General features: G+C 44.3%; 1 protein-coding gene across 1 annotated transcript in view; it reads right to left on the bottom strand.

The window, feature by feature from the left end:
* Positions 1-19,565, bottom strand: part of plxnd1 (plexin D1) — a 228,366-nt gene that overhangs the window by 205,304 nt on the left and 3,497 nt on the right. Inside the window, exons 2-3 of the mRNA XM_080732967.1 lie at positions 10,813-10,989; positions 2,170-2,301 (exon numbers count right to left, since the gene is read on the bottom strand). Coding sequence (XP_080589093.1) covers positions 2,170-2,301; positions 10,813-10,989 — 309 coding nt within the window. The remainder of the gene's footprint in view (positions 1-2,169; positions 2,302-10,812; positions 10,990-19,565) is intronic.

Genomic DNA, 19,565 nt, shown 5'->3' with positions numbered 1-19,565 from the left:
CATGCTCACAACGCCTTGCAACGCAAGATAGATCTGCTATTTTCACTATAGAACCGTGTTTTACAAAATGTAATGTCTCAACTCTTAGTGCCTGTCAGGGTGGGGGGTCCCCAGTTAAAATATGATTATTTTGGGGGTCGCGTCCTGAACAGGTTGAGGACAACTGCATGGCATGAAACCCTACTCAAATTTTTAAGTTAGTTTTCCTGTACAATTGTTTTTTCTTTTCTTTTTTTACCGAAGGCAAGGAACATGGCAGGCTGACCTTATAACTATAAGGTCGGCCTGCCATGTTTTCTACTCCTCTATGAAGTATGCAACACAGCTGAATCTTTAATACCATTAATAATGGGCGTGTTGGATTTAGGCGTGCCAATGCCCGACCACACTGACAATATACCGTTGACAACAGTCCATGCATTCACAATGGCTCACCTACAGTAAATCTAACACACCCATTGTTAATTTTATGAGCTGCAGCTGCGTTGCTTACATCACGGTGTGGTAAGGTCAGCGCCTGCTATGTTTTTGCCCTTCGGTATTTTTAAATACTGCACACGGAAACAAACTACAAAACAGGCCTACGATGTCATGCCTCTTTAAACCATGCTTTTAAAGTTTGTGTTACTTTGTATGTTGTTGTACGGTATATTACTGTGTTTTCCTGTCACAACCTGCTAGAAACTAATTCCTCCTGGTGTAATTAATAAGGTTTGACTGTGAGGTTTAAATGTTAATATAAGTCTATTATTCCATCAAAAAACAGCGTGTTTGATTAACTGTCTACATCAGTGTTTCTCAACCTTTTTTCTGCATGGGCACACTTTTCATGTCCCAACAATCCATGGGCACACCAACATAATACGGGGGTGTAAATATCGTCACTGTCGGGAAGAAACCTCGTATCCCCTAGTTTCAAATGTGTACGTTTCTTCGCAAAGTAAAGCCCTGCTTCATCATACAAGGCCGTCGCACAACAGTAGTGAAAACAGCAGAACTACAAGCACACAACGCCTCGCACCGCGAGGCGTTGTGTGCTTGTAGATCGGCTGTTTTCACTAGTTTAAACCATTTTTAAAATGATAAATACAATACTGGCTTTCAAGCAGTTTCAAGGGGCACAATTGACCCTTCTCAGGGGCACACCAAAGGTCCCCAGGCACAGTGGTTGAGAAACACTGCTCTACATGAGAACGACAGAAGGGGCGGTTATGAGAAAGGAAGATAGGATATTTACTCTCCCGCAGTAAACAAACAATTACTGTATGTTCGCTCACGTACAGTAGCCGATACTGTAGTGTACAGACAAGATGCGACCACATCCTCCCATAAACACAGGGGTAATGGTTCAGACTCAGCATGTAAAAGGCGCAGCTCGCCGCACGCTTGTTATGTTCACAAAATATGCGATGGCTCAGCTGAACTGAGCCGAGGTGAGTTCTACTGGTGCAAATTGAGACCTGTTTGCGACTGCATCTCTGGTCTGCTTGGCGCTGATCCGACTGCTTGGCACATGTTGTGTAGAGCAGTGGTTCTCAACCTGTCGGTCAGGACCCCCAGGGGGGTCCCCAATTTATTTTGGGGGGTCGGCAGATGATTAGCTTAATGTGCAACATTGTTTTCTCACTCAACTGTAAACAAACCTGCATAAAGTCATAAAATGACACATAAAATATTGGCTAAATTGTCAAATATTAGAGGCAGAAATTGTGAAAATAGCAGATCTACAAACGCCTCGCAACGCGAGGCGGTGTGAGCATGTAGATCTGCTATTTTCTCAACCACAATAGAACTGTGTTATACAAAATGTAATGCCTCAACTCTTAGTGCTTGTCAGGGTGGGGGGGTCCCCAGTTAAAATATGATTATTTTGGGGGTCGCGGCCTGAAAAGGTTAAGAACCACTGGTGTCAAGCGTTACATAGATACGGTCAAGCTGTGACGGTTCACATACTAAATTGCGACCTATGGTCGCAATAAGACAACAAGAATGTTCCAAAATGACTTGAGGTTATAACGTGGACATAAAAAAGTGTAATACAATTATTCATCATTCTTTTGGTCTTAATGGCTTTAGGTGCTCATGCTGCTTTATGCGCTCCAAATCTCAGAAGAGGAGACCGTAAAACTGCCAAAAGCATAATATCCGAGGATGGATTACGAAGCTTACATGGTGAGAGGTCATGAGGTAGAGGAAGTTGTTGTCGTTGGGGTCGATGGTCATGACGTGGTGCACGGACTCGCTGGCGGGGAGCTTCAGGGTCCACTGACCGGCCACGGTCAGGTTCCTCCACAAGGTGAGCTGTGGAAAGAACACAGAGGGTCCAGAGTCAGACCAACACTCTATTCAGCCATTAAAGTCATAATGTGTAACGTTCATTTCACTAGTCTTTTTGGTGACACTGTAGTGGATTATGTTGTAGTGAGTTGTAGTGTTTAAATGTTCTTTGTCTATTCCCCCTGCATTACGTTCACCCATTCACACACACATCCATATGGGAACGGGAGCGTGTTGATATTGCGACATAACATTTGTTCGACGTGGGTGAAACCATGCAAGGCACCATCCTGCTCATCGGGAGCAATCAGGGGTTCAGTGTCTTGCTCAATGACACTTCGACAGTAAAGCCCTTTGCACACAGGACATTTGCGTTCTTTTCGTTTGCTGCATGAATAAAACGCATTGGATTTGGTGTGCAAGGCTGTGCGGAATCGGCGCTGCGGATCCAAAAAGGAGTCATAAAAGGAGTGATGAGTTTTTTACCGCATGCGACAAGACGCACGAATCGAACTGGTTTCGATCGAGAAAAAAACGCACGGCGGCAGCCACTCGTCGCACGGCTAATTCGGAGCCGGTGTGCATGAGGTCATAGAGAATCATTGTTTTCTTTTCAAAACATTATATTGTCCGTTTTATCCGTGCGGTTAAACGCGCCTGTGTGCAAAGGGCTTAACTCTGGGGGAGCCCGGGATCGAACTGGGAACCCTCCGGTTGCCAAACGGCCACTCTACCCCTGAGCCACAGCCGCCCCATCACATTGTTATCATCACAGCAGAGGTCTATTGTCGAGCACAGAAGCACTGCTCCAAAACAAATGTTACAGGGACCTTGTGGGGTTATTTTGGAAAAGCAAGAACAACTGTGAGAAAATGTATGAATACCGGTACATTTCCGGTACATTTCCGGCGCCTGCCTCGTTTTGGTACGAGTGTTTTTGCGGGCAGTCACTCACGACTGCGGAGTGGTTATTGTGAAATATTTACCAGTGAAAGATTATATGAAAAAGTTACAAAGTGTGACTTTAAAGAACACATGAAAGACTGCTCAAATCCCCCCAAATCCCATGATTTATTGGTTTGATGTGTTTATTTTCACAGTTTTAATAAAGAGTCTTTCTTTCTTTTGAGTTCCAGGCATTCGTGTCATTCTTCTGAAACCAACACTATCAAACAATTGTGTTTAGGAAATGTTTTTTTTTGTTTTGTTCCAAGGAGCATGCCTAATCTCATTCTACCAAGAGGCAATTTATTCACACACAGGCGTTCATACAGTGGGAGATAATGGAACGGATGACATACTCTCACAAACTCACGAAACAAGTGCGCACGCACGCACGCACGCACACACGCACGCACGCACGCACGCACGCACGCACGCACGCACGCACGCACGCACGCACGCACGCACGCACGCACGCACGCACGCACGCACGCACCAGGGGCGTCAATTGGGTATGGCAGGGTCCAGGGGGGGAAATAAAAGTTACTTTTAAATATAAATCCATGAATGTCTCTTTGTCTATCTGTGCTGGTTATTGTGTTATTAAATTACAGTAAAATAAGTACAATTGCAAAATGTTACAAAATGGTCACTTTAACTATTCTCCACACTTCTCCCCAACTTGACAAAAAGGTATATTCACAGGTTCCAATGCATTATTGTTAATTGTGGCACATTTACTAACATGCCAAGTTTAGCTGCACTTGAACAACCGTTCCAGGCTGTCATAGACCAAGGTTTCTACGGTTTCTTGGTCTTCAAGTAAACCGTAGAAACCTGTGTAAAAAACGGCCAAAATTATTATATATTTTTTCAGACATTGTGAAAATAGCAGATCTACATGCTCACAACGCCTCGCGCTGCGAGGCGTTGTGAGCATGCAGATCGGCTATTTTCACAATATAACCGTGATATCCAAAATGTAATGCCTCTTATCCATGAGGACTCCCATCTTTGCCATACCCTAGCATTTGCTGAACTGACGCCACTGGCGTGCACACAATGTTCCGTAGACAAACAAACGCTGCTAGCTGAGACTTCCTGTCACACAGACAGTGTGTGACAGTGACAGTCACTCTGTGTGTCTCTGAGTCTGAGCTTCTCCTTGTCAATGCCAGCCTGAGGAACTGCAGCACTGCTGACCGGAGACATGATTACATCCTCCGACCACATCAAAACACTCATGCACACATACTGTAAACACAGGAACACACACACACACACACACACACACACACACACACGCGCGCGCGCACGCGCACACGCACACGCACACACACGCGCGCGCGCGCGCCACCCACTGAGATGCACTGGTTACTGTTTAACTGGACTGGCCCAGTAAACCTCTGAATGAACCTACAGTATGATGAAACACAATAACATCCACATATCACTCCCTATCTTTCACACACACACAAAAAACGTTTGTTTTGTATTTATCTTTTTAAAAATGATTTAAACCAGTGAAAATAGCCGATCTAAGAGCTGATCTCACAATGCGAGGGGTTGTGTGCTTGTCACTAGTTTTGTGCGACAGTCTTGTATGATGAAGCAGGGCTTTACTGTACGGGGGAAAAAAACATACAAATCTGAAACAGTATAAGGTTTCTGCCCAACAGTGACGGTATACACTTTACACAGACAGCATTTCAGGACATCAAGTCATCATGTATTTTTTTCTTTTACATTTGCCAGTTGCCATTCTACCCTCTTACTAAAGAACTCACAACCTTTGAGCTTATAGATTCAGCTATTAGGTATAAATCAGGCATTACTCTATCCCCTAACTCTAAACTAACCTCTAAATAGTGTACCTAATCCTACTGCAAACTTCAGCCTGAATCTTGTAAGACTAACTTTAAAATTGTTATATATTTTTAACCGTAAGTCAATCATTTCTCTTGTTGAGGACCAGGAAAGGAAAATGTACCTCGCAATGCTTATTTGTCAAATTATTTGCGGGGACATAGTAACACAAGTACGAACACGCACTAGGGCATTAACGATTTGTGATTTTTGCAAGTCGACTCGACTCAGTAAAAAGCCGACTTTATCGTTTGATGACGTCATCACATCACACACGACCCCCCGATTATTTTGGGGGGTCCCCAGATGATTAACTTAATGTGCAACATTGTTTTCTCACTCAACTGTAAACAAACCAACATAATGTTTAAGTGTATAGAGGGTATCTTCACATTTCTAAAGTGACAATTTAAGGACTTTTTAAGACCTCTAAAATGACAAATTAACCAGTGTCCAAATTGTCAAATATTTAGAGGCAGAAATTGTGAAAATAGCAGATCTACATGCTCACGCCAGCGCCTCGACTCGCAACGCGAGGCGTTGTGAGCATGTAGATCTGCTATTTTCACAATAGAAAGTATTTTCAACTTAGGAGTCGACTTGTGTAATGAAGTCTTGCCGACTTTTTCGTTAATGCCTTAACACGCACGCACACACACACATTTAAGAGTAACCACGCGTTAACTCTCCGAGATAACACGCAGGCCCCCCAAACACACACACACACCTAGACAAGGCATCTGTGCTGTGGCTTCAGCACACACACACCCACCCGGGGCACACAAAGAAAGACCTCCCGGTAAATAAACTCACAACATGCGCCGAGACACGACAAGACAGCGAGTAAACAGAGCGGAGGTCCTCTCTCCTCCTGACACACCTGGACAGAGAGAGCGGAGGAGGAGGAGGGGGGGGGGGGAGGGAGGCGCCGTGAGGGACCGCCAGGTCACACTACAAAAACACCTGCTGCTGCACACAGTGGCAGGTCACTGTCACCCCCGCCTCCCTTATGCTCTATCTGTCTGCCTGCACATGAAAGAAAGAGCCCATTCAATACGGGAGCACTCAGCTGCTATATCTCTGTGTGTGTGCGTGTGTGTGTGTGCGTGCGTGCTTATGGGGGTAGAGAAAGAGGGAGAGAGAGAGAGCAGGAACGTGCATAGAATGTTAGAGAGGCAGGGGCTGGGTGCCCACTGGCCTAGTGGCGCATACCACATAGTAGGCTATGATGCCTGCTGGCGTCGCCGGTTCGATTCCCGATCCGGATGACCTTTGCCACATGTCATTCCCCATCTCTCTCCCTATTTCCTGTCAGTCTACTGTCCTATCAAATAAAGGCATAAAAAGCCCAAAACACATCTTAAAAAAAAAGAGAGAGGCAGGGGCTGATACTTCTAAAAGGGCCTTTTGGTGATAATATCGAAAATAGCAAAACCTCCAAGCTCACAACGCGTCGCGCTGCGACGCGTTGTGAGCTTGGAGGTCGGCTATTCCCGATGCTTGATACAACACTGGTGTAACAGCATGGTTTCCTACACAGAGAGGGCAATTCTTTCAACATAAAATGCTACAAGTTCAGGAGAGTTTGGAAGAGGCAGATCTCTTGAATGCTGCCTTCAGGTATGGCATGGAAAGAGGGGGCATCTGCATTTCTTTCACCGTAGTAAAAAACTGCATTCATGGTCTGGGGAGAGGGAGGGCACTTCTTTTTACAGACGGATAAAAGGGCAGGGGCTCGAGCCCCCTTTGGCGTCTATGTGTGCACGTGCCTGAGAGAGAGAGTGAAAGAGCGAGAGAGAGAGAGAGGAGTAGATAAGTCTGGATAAATCAAAAGCCCCTTTTGTACACACAGTAAAATACACAGTGTTGTTTTAAGTCAGAGAGGGTATAAATGGGTGCATATGGATGTTACAGCGTGATTCATAATAGTGTAGAAGAGATGGGGGGATAGACAGTGAGCGATGAATGGGAAGGTGGGGGGATGTGAGGTCAACGGAGACGGGGGGGGGGGGGGGGGGGGGGGGGGAGATAAAGACGGACCCCATGAGATATGGCAAATGGAAATCAGCTGTGACATGGAGGGAGCGACTTTGTTAAGAAAACGCATGTAATTAGTAATGACTTCATTTGGGTCTCTCTCTCTCTCTCTCTCTCTCTCTCTCTCTCTCTCTCTCTCTCTCTCCCTCTCTCTCTCTCTCCCAGTGACAGTGGAACGAGGATCTAGTAACTGCATCTGCGATACGCGCCGTTCCCCTGTGATCAGCCTGAGCCCTCAACTCACAGCCACAATCACATTACACACGCACTAACAGGCACCATTACCACTGGAACAGCAGCACTAACCCCTCGGGCACACATACGAGCGCGCACACACACATGCACGCACAGGGGCGTCACAAGGGTGGGGGGGGGAAGTGGGACTGAGTTACTATAGGGCCCAAGGTGGAGGGGGCGCCTGTCTTTAGCTATTGGAAAATAGCAGATCTATGAGCTTGTAGATCTGCTGTTTTTGAAAAGTCGTGAAAATGTGTGCAAATCTTTGAATATGTGTACTTTTTAAGCGAACATTTGTAACTCAAATTTTGCTTCTGGAGGGGGGGGGGGGGGGGTCCCTGGAATTAAATATTTTAAGATGGGGGTCTGTGGCCAAATACATCATCATTTTGGGGGTCCTTCACATGAAAATATTTGAGCACCACTGACATAGAAACCTTAGAAGGATTTGAAATATTCAAAGACTTGCACAGGTTTTAACGTTTTTTCAAAAATAGCAGATCTACAAGCTCGCAGCGCGGCACCGAGCTTGTATATCTGCTATTTTTCAATAGTTGAAGCACAAAATAATTGAAGTGAATCCTCGTACCCAGGGCCCAGAATTTGGTGCGACACCCCTGCGCACGCACGCACACACACACACACACACACACGCACGCACACACACACACACACACACACACACACACACACACACACACAGACACTGACACTGACACTCGCTGCCGAGTACACAAGCACAAACTCTCTCTCTCGTGCACACATCATCAGATCAAAATGTGCAAAGTCACATACAGTGTGCCGTCTGCTTCAAATAACTTTATTGACATGGTCAATAAAGCACTCAATCAAAAGGCTAAGTCAAACAGTTGTGTCTGACACCAGCTATCCGGTTAGCTCAGTCCGTTAGAGCAGTTGCCTTAGGAAAACAAGGTTGTCCAAAGGCATGACATTTACTCAGAGTAAATGTCATTCTTTTTTACATGCGTAGAGTTCAAGTAGGACTTTCACTGAGCGCACGCACACACACGCACGCCACACGCGCACACACACACACACACACACACACACACACACACACACACACACACGCACACACACACACACACACACACACACGCACACACACACACACACACAGACACACACAGTGCATGAACAACATTGCCTCAGGCAGCAAAAATACCACGTGTCTCATATAAACACTTCTAACAACATACTGTGCTCATACAGACTGACACAAGGTTGAAACACAGGCTGAGACAACACACGCACACACAGGCACACACACACACACACATAATCACGGGGTGCACATTCGTATGGGTAAACATGTGTTAACATGAAACCACTCTCGCTGGAAGCAGCAGTGAAACACCTAAAAAACCCCACACGAAACTCTGCGAAACAGGCAACCAAATGGGGAGCACTGCACGGGGACGAGTGCGCGCGCACACATGCACACACACTCACGCACACACGCACACACACAAGCACACCCTCGCTTACACAATCCCAAACCAATATTGCACATCCGGCACAAACCATGGACAACCAATTACCAGACTAAAACAGTCGTCGGGGCTCCTGTGGCGGGGGGAGAGGAGTCTCGAAACAAACACGCCCCGCAGCACAACGGTTTTCATGTCATAAAAAAGGTACCAGTGTGTAATGCAGAAAATGAGCGCCGGGAAAGCTTTTTTAGAGGCGGTTTATGTTGTTTCCCCCCAGACAGCTGAGAGGGACTGCTAAGGGAGCTCAGTGAGGGGGTCATAATACCAGAAATAAGACTGAGACAGCATTTTAGGCCTAGAATTATTGAATGCTTTAACCAGTGAAAAATAGCAGATATACAAGCTCGCAGCGCGGCACCGAGTGCCGCGCTGCGAGCTTGTAGATCTGCTATTTTTGAAAAAGTTGTGAAAATGTGTGCAAATCTTTGAATATATGTATTTTTAAAGCGAACGTTTGTAACTCAAATTTTGCTTCTGGGGGGTCCCTGGAAATAGATATTTTGAGATGGGGGTCCGTGGCCAAATAAATATCAGTTTGGGGGTCCTTCACATGAAAAAGTTTGAGAACCACTGACATAGTAGTCTCTCAAGAACAGACTAACTGAGCTCCAGTTAAGTGAAAAGGACCTTTTCTTTGACGATGGCTAGCCAGATTGCTGACATATAAACATCGGTTTTTCAAAAAACCTTAGAAGGATTCAAAAGACACTTATAGAATCGGGTCAAAATTCTAAATCTGAACCGTTAGTTCAGATTGTATATCTGCTATTTTTCAATAGTTAAAGCATAAAATAATGATACACAATTGTGTACAAGTGGTTAATATAAAAAAGGAGAAAAAAACATATCACTCAAAGATTTGGAGGACCCCCTGTAGTAACTCTGAGGACCCCCTAGGGGATCCCGGACCCCCTGTTGAAGACCCCTGCACTACGCCAAAAAATGTTCGCCCCCAGAATCGGGACGCGCTACGGTTCACGTGTCTAAGGAATGTCATTAATTGGACAGGAAAGTTTTCATAGGGCTGGAGCCCGGCGCAGATGTTCTGGGCCTGAGGTCACAGCCAGAAACCACCAACAACACACGGCTGCGAGGCTGACTCACACGTCGTCAAGCCGTCTCGTTAAGCAGGCACTCCGCTCCTCTCCGAGACAATAAGCAGGTCTGAGACGAACATGTACGTGCACATGATTAGCACTACTTAGTCAGCTTGTACAAAGGTCCACGATGGGTCACAGATCAAAAGAGGAAGGGGGGGAGGAGGGGGGCAGCCTGACAGGATGAAAAGAATGCATTCCAGCTTGTTCGCGATGCTGAACGTTTTTTTAATCAAGTGTCTAAGGTTTGGTTTATTGCAAAAACCTGCCGGCCACATCAGAGCGACCGTGACGTTTGCCGCGTGTAATATCCTTGCCTCACCTTAAGGGCTCTGTCTCACTACAGATAATAAAAGCATTCATCGGCGACCGTTAGTTCTTGCAACTATATTTGGACGTGGGGTTGTGCATTGTTTTGACGTTTTGTAATAATGCCATGCATCGTTTGACCGGTCTGTGTGCTTGATAGTGAGTGATTATAATTATTGTGACTGTGGCTACCCTGTGCCTACCCTGACGAGCACTAAGAGTTGAGGAATTTTGTATAACACGGTTTTATTGTGAAAATAGCCGATCTACATGCTCACAACGCCTCAGCATGTAGATCTGCGATTTTCACAATTTATGCCTCTAATATTTGACAATTTGGCCAATGTTTGATTTGTCATTTCAGAGGTATTAACAAAATCAATAACCAAAGAACAATGCACAGCTATTTCATCCAGGACCTTCCAGGACTCTTGATCAATTCCAAAACTTTTCCGGTACTGGAAAAATATTTTCAAAATATTTCCAGGAATTTCATGACCGTGGGAACCCTGTGGCCTCATACGTGGTCTCACCTTGCGGAGTCGTCCGTTGCTGGTGCCCAGAAACACCACGGTGTGGTTGTGCACGGCGTCCACAGCGACAGAGCTGAGGCCGGGGTACTCGAAGAGAGGCATGGCCTTCAGGGGGCGCCGTAGGGCCAGAGGGTGTTGGAGGTGAGCAGCTCCACAGTCAAGCTGCTCCGGTTGCAACTGTAGGACATGAACACATACAGAGATCAACTATAGGACATGAACACACAGAGAGATCAACTATAGGACATGAACACACACAGAGATCAACTATAGGACATGAACACACACAGAGATCAACTGTAGGACATGAACACACAGAGATCAACTATAGGACATGAACACACAGAGAGATCAACTATAGGACATGAACACACATAGATCAACTATAGGACATGAACACACAGAGAGATCAACTATAGGACATGAACACACAGAGATCAACTATAGGACATGAACACACAGAGATCAACTATAGGACATGAACACACAGAGATCAACTATAGGACATGAACACACAGAGAGATCAACTATAGGACATGAACACACAGAGATCAACTATAGGACATGAACACACAGAGATCAACTATAGGACATGAACACACAGAGAGATCAACTATAGGACATGAACACACAGAGATCAACTATAGGACATGAACACACAGAGATCAACTATAGGACATGAACACACAGAGATCAACTATAGGACATGAACACACAGAGATCAACTATAGGACATGAACACACAGAGATCAACTATAGGACATGAACACACAGAGATCAACTATAGGACATGAACACATACAGAGATCAACTATAGGACATGAACACACAGAGAGATCAACTATAGGACATGAACACACAGAGATCAACTATAGGACATGAACACACAGAGAGATCAACTATAGGACATGAACACACAGAGAGATCAACTATAGGACATGAACACACAGAGATCAACTATAGGACATGAACACACAGAGAGATCAACTATAGGACATGAACACACAGAGATCAACTATAGGACATGAACACACAGAGATCAACTATAGGACATGAACACATACAGAGATCAACTATAGGACATTAACACACAGAGAGATCAACTATAGGACATGAACACACAGAGATCAACTATAGGACATGAACACACAGAGAGATCAACTATAGGACATGAACACACAGAGAGATCAACTATAGGACATGAACACACAGAGATCAACTATAGGACATGAACACACAGAGATCAACTATAGGACATGAACACACAGAGATCAACTATAGGACATGAACACACAGAGATCAACTATAGGACATGAACACACAGAGAGATCAACTATAGGACATGAACACACAGAGAGATCAACTATAGGACATGAACACATACAGAGATCAACTATAGGACATGAACACACAGAGAGATCAACTATAGGACATGAACACATACAGAGATCAACTATAGGACATGAACACACAGAGAGATCAACTATAGGACATGAACACACAGAGAGATCAACTATAGGACATGAACACACAGAGATCAACTATAGGACATGAACACACAGAGATCAACTATAGGACATGAACACACAGAGATCAACTATAGGACATGAACACACAGAGAGATCAACTATAGGACATGAACACACACAGAGATCAACTATAGGACATGAACACACAGAGATCAACTATAGGACATGAACACACAGAGATCAACTATAGGACATGAACACACAGAGAGATCAACTATAGGACATGAACACACAGAGAGATCAACTATAGGACATGAACACACAGAGAGATCAACTATAGGACATGAACACACAGAGAGATCAACTATAGGACATGAACACACACACAGATCAACTATAGGACATGAACACACAGAGAGATCAACTATAGGACATGAACACACACAGAGATCAACTATAGGACATGAACACACAGAGAGATCAACTATAGGACATGAACACACAGAGAGATCAACTATAGGACATGAACACACAGAGAGATCAACTATAGGACATGAACACACAGAGAGATCAACTATAGGACATGAACACACAGAGAGATCAACTATAGGACATGAACACACACAGAGATCAACTATAGGACATGAACACACAGAGAGATCAACTATAGGACATGAACACACACAGAGATCAACTATAGGACATGAACACACAGAGATCAACTGTAGGACATGAACACATACACAGATCAACTATAGGACATGAACACACAGAGATCAACTGTAGGACATGAACACACACACAGATCAACTATAGGACATGAACACACAGAGATCAACTGTAGGACATGAACACATACACAGATCAACTATAGGACATGAACACACAGAGATCAACTGTAGGACATGAACACACACAGATCAACTATAGGACATGAACACACAGAGAGATCAACTATAGGACATGAACACACAGAGATCAACTATAGGACATGAACACACACAGAGATCAACTATAGGACATGAACACACACAGAGATCAACTATAGGACATGAACACACACAGAGATCAACTATAGGACATGAACACACACAGAGAGATCAACTATAGGACATGAACACACACAGAGAGATCAACTATAGGACATGAACACACACAGAGATCAACTATAGGACATGAACACACACAGAGAGATCAACTATAGGACATGAACACACACAGAGAGATCAACTATAGGACATGAACACACACAGAGAGATCAACTATAGGACATGAACACACACAGAGAGATCAACTATAGGACATGAACACACACAGAGATCAACTATAGGACATGAACACACAGAGAGATCAACTATAGGACATGAACACACACAGAGAGATCAACTGTAGGACATGAACACACACAGAGAGATCAACTATAGGACATGAACACACACAGAGATCAACTATAGGACATGAACACACACAGAGAGATCAACTGTAGGACATGAACACACACAGAGAGATCAACTATAGGACATGAACACACACAGAGATCAACTATAGGACATGAACACACACAGAGAGATCAACTATAGGACATGAACACACACAGAGATCAACTATAGGACATGAACACACAGAGAGATCAACTATAGGACATGAACACACAGAGAGATCAACTATAGGACATGAACACACAGAGAGATCAACTATAGGACATGAACACACACAGAGAGATCAACTATAGGACATGAACACACACAGAGATCAACTATAGGACATGAACACACACAGAGAGATCAACTATAGGACATGAACACACACAGAGATCAACTATAGGACATGAACACACACAGAGATCAACTATAGGACATGAACACACACAGAGATCAACTATAGGACATGAACACACACAGAGAGATCAACTGTAGGACATGAACACACAGAGAGATCAACTGTAGGACATGAACACACACAGAGATCAACTATAGGACATGAACACACACAGAGATCAACTATAGGACATGAACACACACAGAGATCAACTATAGGACATGAACACACACAGAGAGATCAACTGTAGGACATGAACACACAGAGAGATCAACTGTAGGACATGAACACATACAGAGATCAACTGTAGGACATGAACACACAGAGAGATCAACTGTAGGACATGAACACACAGAGATCAACTATAGGACATGAACACACAGAGATCAACTATAGGACATGAACACACAGAGATCAACTATAGGACATGAACACACAGAGAGATCAACTGTAGGACATGAACACATACAGAGATCAACTGTAGGACATGAACACACAGAGAGATCAACTATAGGACATGAACACACAGAGAGATCAACTATAGGACATGAACACACAGAGAGATCAACTCCAATCACGTGCACACATAGACATCAAAGGGGGCTTGAGCCCCTGCTCTTTTATCCGTCTGTAAAAAAGTGCCCTCTCCAGACTAGGGCATTCACCAAATATTCGAATATTCGAATATCAAAGTCACTATTCCACGTTGTTCACCGAAGTCGAATATTCGCTTATTAATATTTATTTTTTTATTGTTTTCTCTTTAAGAAATATATAGTTTATAAAGCTTGGCTAGATAGGAAGTCATAAGAATGAGTTGTCAATGCCCCTGGTGGATGAATTTGTTAATGCTCTATACCAGGGGTTCTCAAACCTTTTTAGGCAGTGACCCCCAAAATAAACATATTTGAACTGGGGACCCCCTCCCTGACAAGCACTTGGAATTGTAGGTATTACATTTAATGTGACTCGGTTCTGCAGATAAATATTGTGTAAATAGCAGATCTACATGCTGTGAGCATGGTAGATCGGCATTTTCACAATGTTCGCCTCTTGCTTACTTAATATTTGACAGTTTGGCCAGTCCTGACTTTGAGGTTGAATAATTCTAATATTAAAAATCACTATTCGTGAATGCCCTAACACATAGACATCAAAGGGGGCTTGAGCCCCTGCACTTTTATCCATCTGTAAAAAGTGCCCTCTCCCGACCATGAATGCAGTTTTTACTATGGTGAAAGAAATGCTAATGCCCCTCTTTCCATGCTATAAACTGAAGGCAGCATTCAAGAGAACTGCCTTGTCCAAACTCTCCTGAACTTGAATGCAGCATCTTATGTTGAAAGAATTGCCCTCTCTGTGTAGAAATCCATGCTGTTACGCCACATCTCCAGTATTCACTTGATTATGCTTGGTTCAGTGTGGTATCAGGTGCCAAAAATAGCCGACCTCCAAGCTCACAACGCGTTGTGAGTTTGGAGGTCAGCTATTTTCGATGTTTTCGCCAAAAGGTCCTTTTAGAAATTTCAGCCCCTGCCTCTCTAATGTTCTCTGCACGTCCCTTACTCCAATATCGTCACTGTCGGGCAGAAACCTTGTATCTCCAAGTTTCAAGTTTGTACGTTTTTTCACCAAGTAAAGCCCTGCTTCATTATACAAGGCTGTCGCACGAAAGTAGTGAAAACAGCCGATCTACAAGCACACAACGCCTCGCGGTGCGAGGCGTCGTGTGCTTGTAGATCTGCTGTTTTCACTAGTTTAGTTCATTTTTAAAATGATAAATACAAAACGAACGGTCTTGGACATACAAGGTTTCCACCCGACAACGACGATATACATAAGAACTTTAAGACAGTAAACTGGAAGAACTGAGCATGTGGGAGTGATAATTATAACGCCTGTTTGTTCCGTGAAATGATATATTACATAAAGACCATAAAGTCCATGTCACGGGACAAGCACAATGACAGCCACGGCAATTGCTATTACCACACCTCATTGAAGAGTTGAAGTCAAGTCAAGTCAAGTAGAACTTTATTTGTCTCCAGAGGGGCAATTGGTTGTGCAGCAGTAAAAACAGTAATAACACACAATATATTACACAACATCAAAAAGCGCTCATGGCAATTAAATATAATATAATAAGTAGAAATATAAGTATACCTACTGAGTACTTACATAGCGTCACTGTCGGGCAGAAACCTCGTATCTCCAAGTTTCAAATTTGTAAATCTTTTCGCAAAGTGAAGCACTGCTTCATCATACAAGGCCATCGCACAAAAGTAGTGAAAACAGCCGATCTACAAGCACACAACGCCTCGCGGTGCGAGGCGTTGTGTGCTTGTAGATCGGCTGTTTTCACTAGTTTAAATCATTTTAAAAATGATAAATACAAAACAAACGGTTTTGGACATACAAGGTTTCCACCCAACAACGACGATAGGGTAGACCTACTCTATGTTTTAAGTAGACCCGCTACTAAAATTAAAGCCATATTTACCGAATGTGCTTGGGTGGTCGAGCTGATAGCGCTAGGTTTTGCTATTGGAGTTTAGCAGTGAAATGGCTTAAAGCCTATAGAAGTGTTTCAGAGACTACCTGTTGGCCTGGGCTTGTGAAATGGGATTTGGCTTCCTGTGAATGTCTCTATCAAGGCCATACTCTCCTCCGCTTTTGTCTAATCCTCCTCAATGAGAAACGATAACACGCACGCAATATTCATTCCATTCCGTTTCAAAATGCCTGGATGAGCACAATTACCCAGGGGGGGATTCTCAAAATATATAGAAGGCAGGAGGACGGAATTAAACACAGGAGGAGATATTTGCAGAGGGCTTCTTTCCCATGGGCCGCTTGGCTCTGCTCGCGGGCTTCCGTCTCTTATCATAAATTGTGTCTGGCTTGCCTTCAACGCAGAAGGCCTTCAAAGTCGACAGCGCGCCGAAAAAAGAAACGATCGGGTTTCCCCGTGCAGTCACAGCAAACTAAAAAGCTATTAAAAACCAAAGAAAGGCTTTCTTCTGCGAGAGACAATACAGGTCGGCGCAGCCGTGGGGGGATGAGAAAAATACACCCACTTCAAACTGTTAGAGAGGGGTGTCTATCAGGGGAGGAGGAGGAGGGCCTGTGGGCCTATTGTGCGGTGCGTTCAGATAACTGGTCACGGGAGGAGGAGAGTAGCCCAGGGCACCGCTAGGCCCACCGCGACAGTCTCTCTCTGGGGAGGAAAATGGCATCTTTATGATCTAGGCAGCAACAGTGGCCTCCAGACAGCCACTCCAGGCCAGCAGTTTAGATGCGTCACGAGCTCCCTCCCGCCCGTCACTCAAACTCCACCACAATGCACGGCTGGAATTTCACGGCAGTTTCTTTTGAAGCTTTTCGAACGAAGGGCTCGATTTTCCTAACTCCGTCCAACTCGTTGCGTGCAACGAGGAGGAACTTTATTATCGGAGTGGTTGGTGGCGACGGTTTGATTTCATTGCCTGGCATAACAACCGCACCTGGGAGATGTAAACATAATCGTCACTTGTCAGGGCAGAAACCTCGTATCTCCCAAGTTTCAAGTGTTTTCGCCAAGTAAAGCCCTGCTTCTTCATACAAGGCCGTCGCACGAAAGTAGTGAAAACAGCCGTTCTACAAGCACACAACGCCTCGCGCCGGGAGGCGTTGTGTGCTTGTAGATCGGCTTTTTTCACTAGTTTAGTTCATTTTTAAAATGATAAATATTGATTGATTGAGTGATTGATTGATTGATTGAAGACTTTATTAGAAGTGTGCATAGAAAAAGGTACAGTTTCATGACGGTACAGTTTACTTGTACAAGGTCAACTAAAAGGAGATCCTAGAAAAGACTAAGCTTATATCCATAGGAAACCATTGAAGTATCTCATATAACATTGAATGACAGACGGATAAAATACAAAACGAACGATCTTGGACATACAAGGTTTCCACCCGACAACGACGACATTATCGCCTTGACATAATTTGACTTAAAGCTATACTGTGTAAGATTCTCAACTAGTGGTCAGTAGCCATATAGCAAACCGCGGTCGCGTTCGCGTCTTTCGCCCGTTTTTCGTACCTTCACACCCCCGCGTCTGCCTCCACAACGCCGAGAGCTATCTTTAGAGGGGTCCCTGGTTCCTGTGCGTTCAGGCATTCCGGAGAAACGGACTACTTCACCCTGCCTGGTAGGCGAGATTAGCTTTTGAGTAAAGAGACACACGGGCGACTACAAATATGGCGACCCCACTTCAAGATGCGCTGCATTGGCCGGTAGTGTACCATGTGTGCATGATCGGCGATGTGATTGGGCAACGTATACACAACGTATACAGATGATGCAGATTACGTCATCATGGCGCGAAAACCGGTCCACGGCCAGGATCATAGAAAACATATAAAGAGAAGGCTTCAGAAGCTGAAAATAACGGAGTGGGTGTTCTAAAACTTTAGCGATTTAACAGTTAGGACAATTTTAAGATTTGTTTTATAAAAAAAGTTACATAGTAAAACTTTAACTAACAGCCCCTCTAACCGGCAGAGAATGCACGTTTAGCAGCTATTTATCCCACATTAGTGGGCACATTATGGGGCTATTTATTCAGAATGAAAAATAATCGTTTATACGAAGCACTTTATGCTAGGTTTATAACAGCCAGTAATTAGAGGGGAATTATAAGGGCTGCTGGATGTGAGAGGAGTGAGTCACGGTTCCATCGCGCCGTTCCCCCGCTGTTCACAGCAGGGGTGTCGTACCAAATTCTGGGCCCTGGGTACAAGGATTCACTCACGTTTTGTGCTTTAACTATTGAAAAATAGCAGATCTACAAGCTCGCAGCGTGGCACCGAGTGCCGCGCTGCGAGCTTGTAGATCTGCTATTTTTGAAAAAGTCTTTGAATCCTTCTAAGGTTTTTTTGAAAAACCTATGTTTCGATGTCAGTGGTGCTCAAACCTTTTCATGTGAAGGACCCCCAAAATGATATGTGTTTGGCCACTGACACCCATCTCAAAATATTTAGTTCTAGGGACCCCCCAGAAGCAAAATTTGAGATACAACTGTCCGCTTACAAAAAAAATACATTATATATAGGCCTATAAGATTTGCACACATTTTCACAACTTTTCAAAAATAGCAGATCTACAAGCTCTCAGCGTGAGCTTGTATACCTTCTATCTTTCAATAGCTAAAAGTATAAAATAATGAAGGCCCCTCCACCTTGGGCCCCAGAAACTCAGTCCCACTTTCCCCCCCTTGTGACGCCCCTGGCTCCCAGGAACACCCTTTGGAGGATCTTTCATCCAAATAATCGTGACCCCTTCGCGGCGTGACACACGGGAGAATATTCTTTAAGGCTAAATGATGAGCCCCGGGGCCCCGAGGCTAAAGGGGATTAGGCTCTTCTTATGAGCATATATTCGGAAGCGGGGCGGAATTAAGCAGCAAAGTGTAGTGACAG

Source organism: Nannobrachium achirus, assembly GCF_963921795.1.
Source record: "Nannobrachium achirus genome assembly, chromosome: 9".
Classification (NCBI taxonomy): domain Eukaryota; kingdom Metazoa; phylum Chordata; class Actinopteri; order Myctophiformes; family Myctophidae; genus Nannobrachium; species Nannobrachium achirus.
Note: the sequence above shows the minus strand (reverse complement) of the source record. Positions and strands in the feature narration are given on the sequence as shown.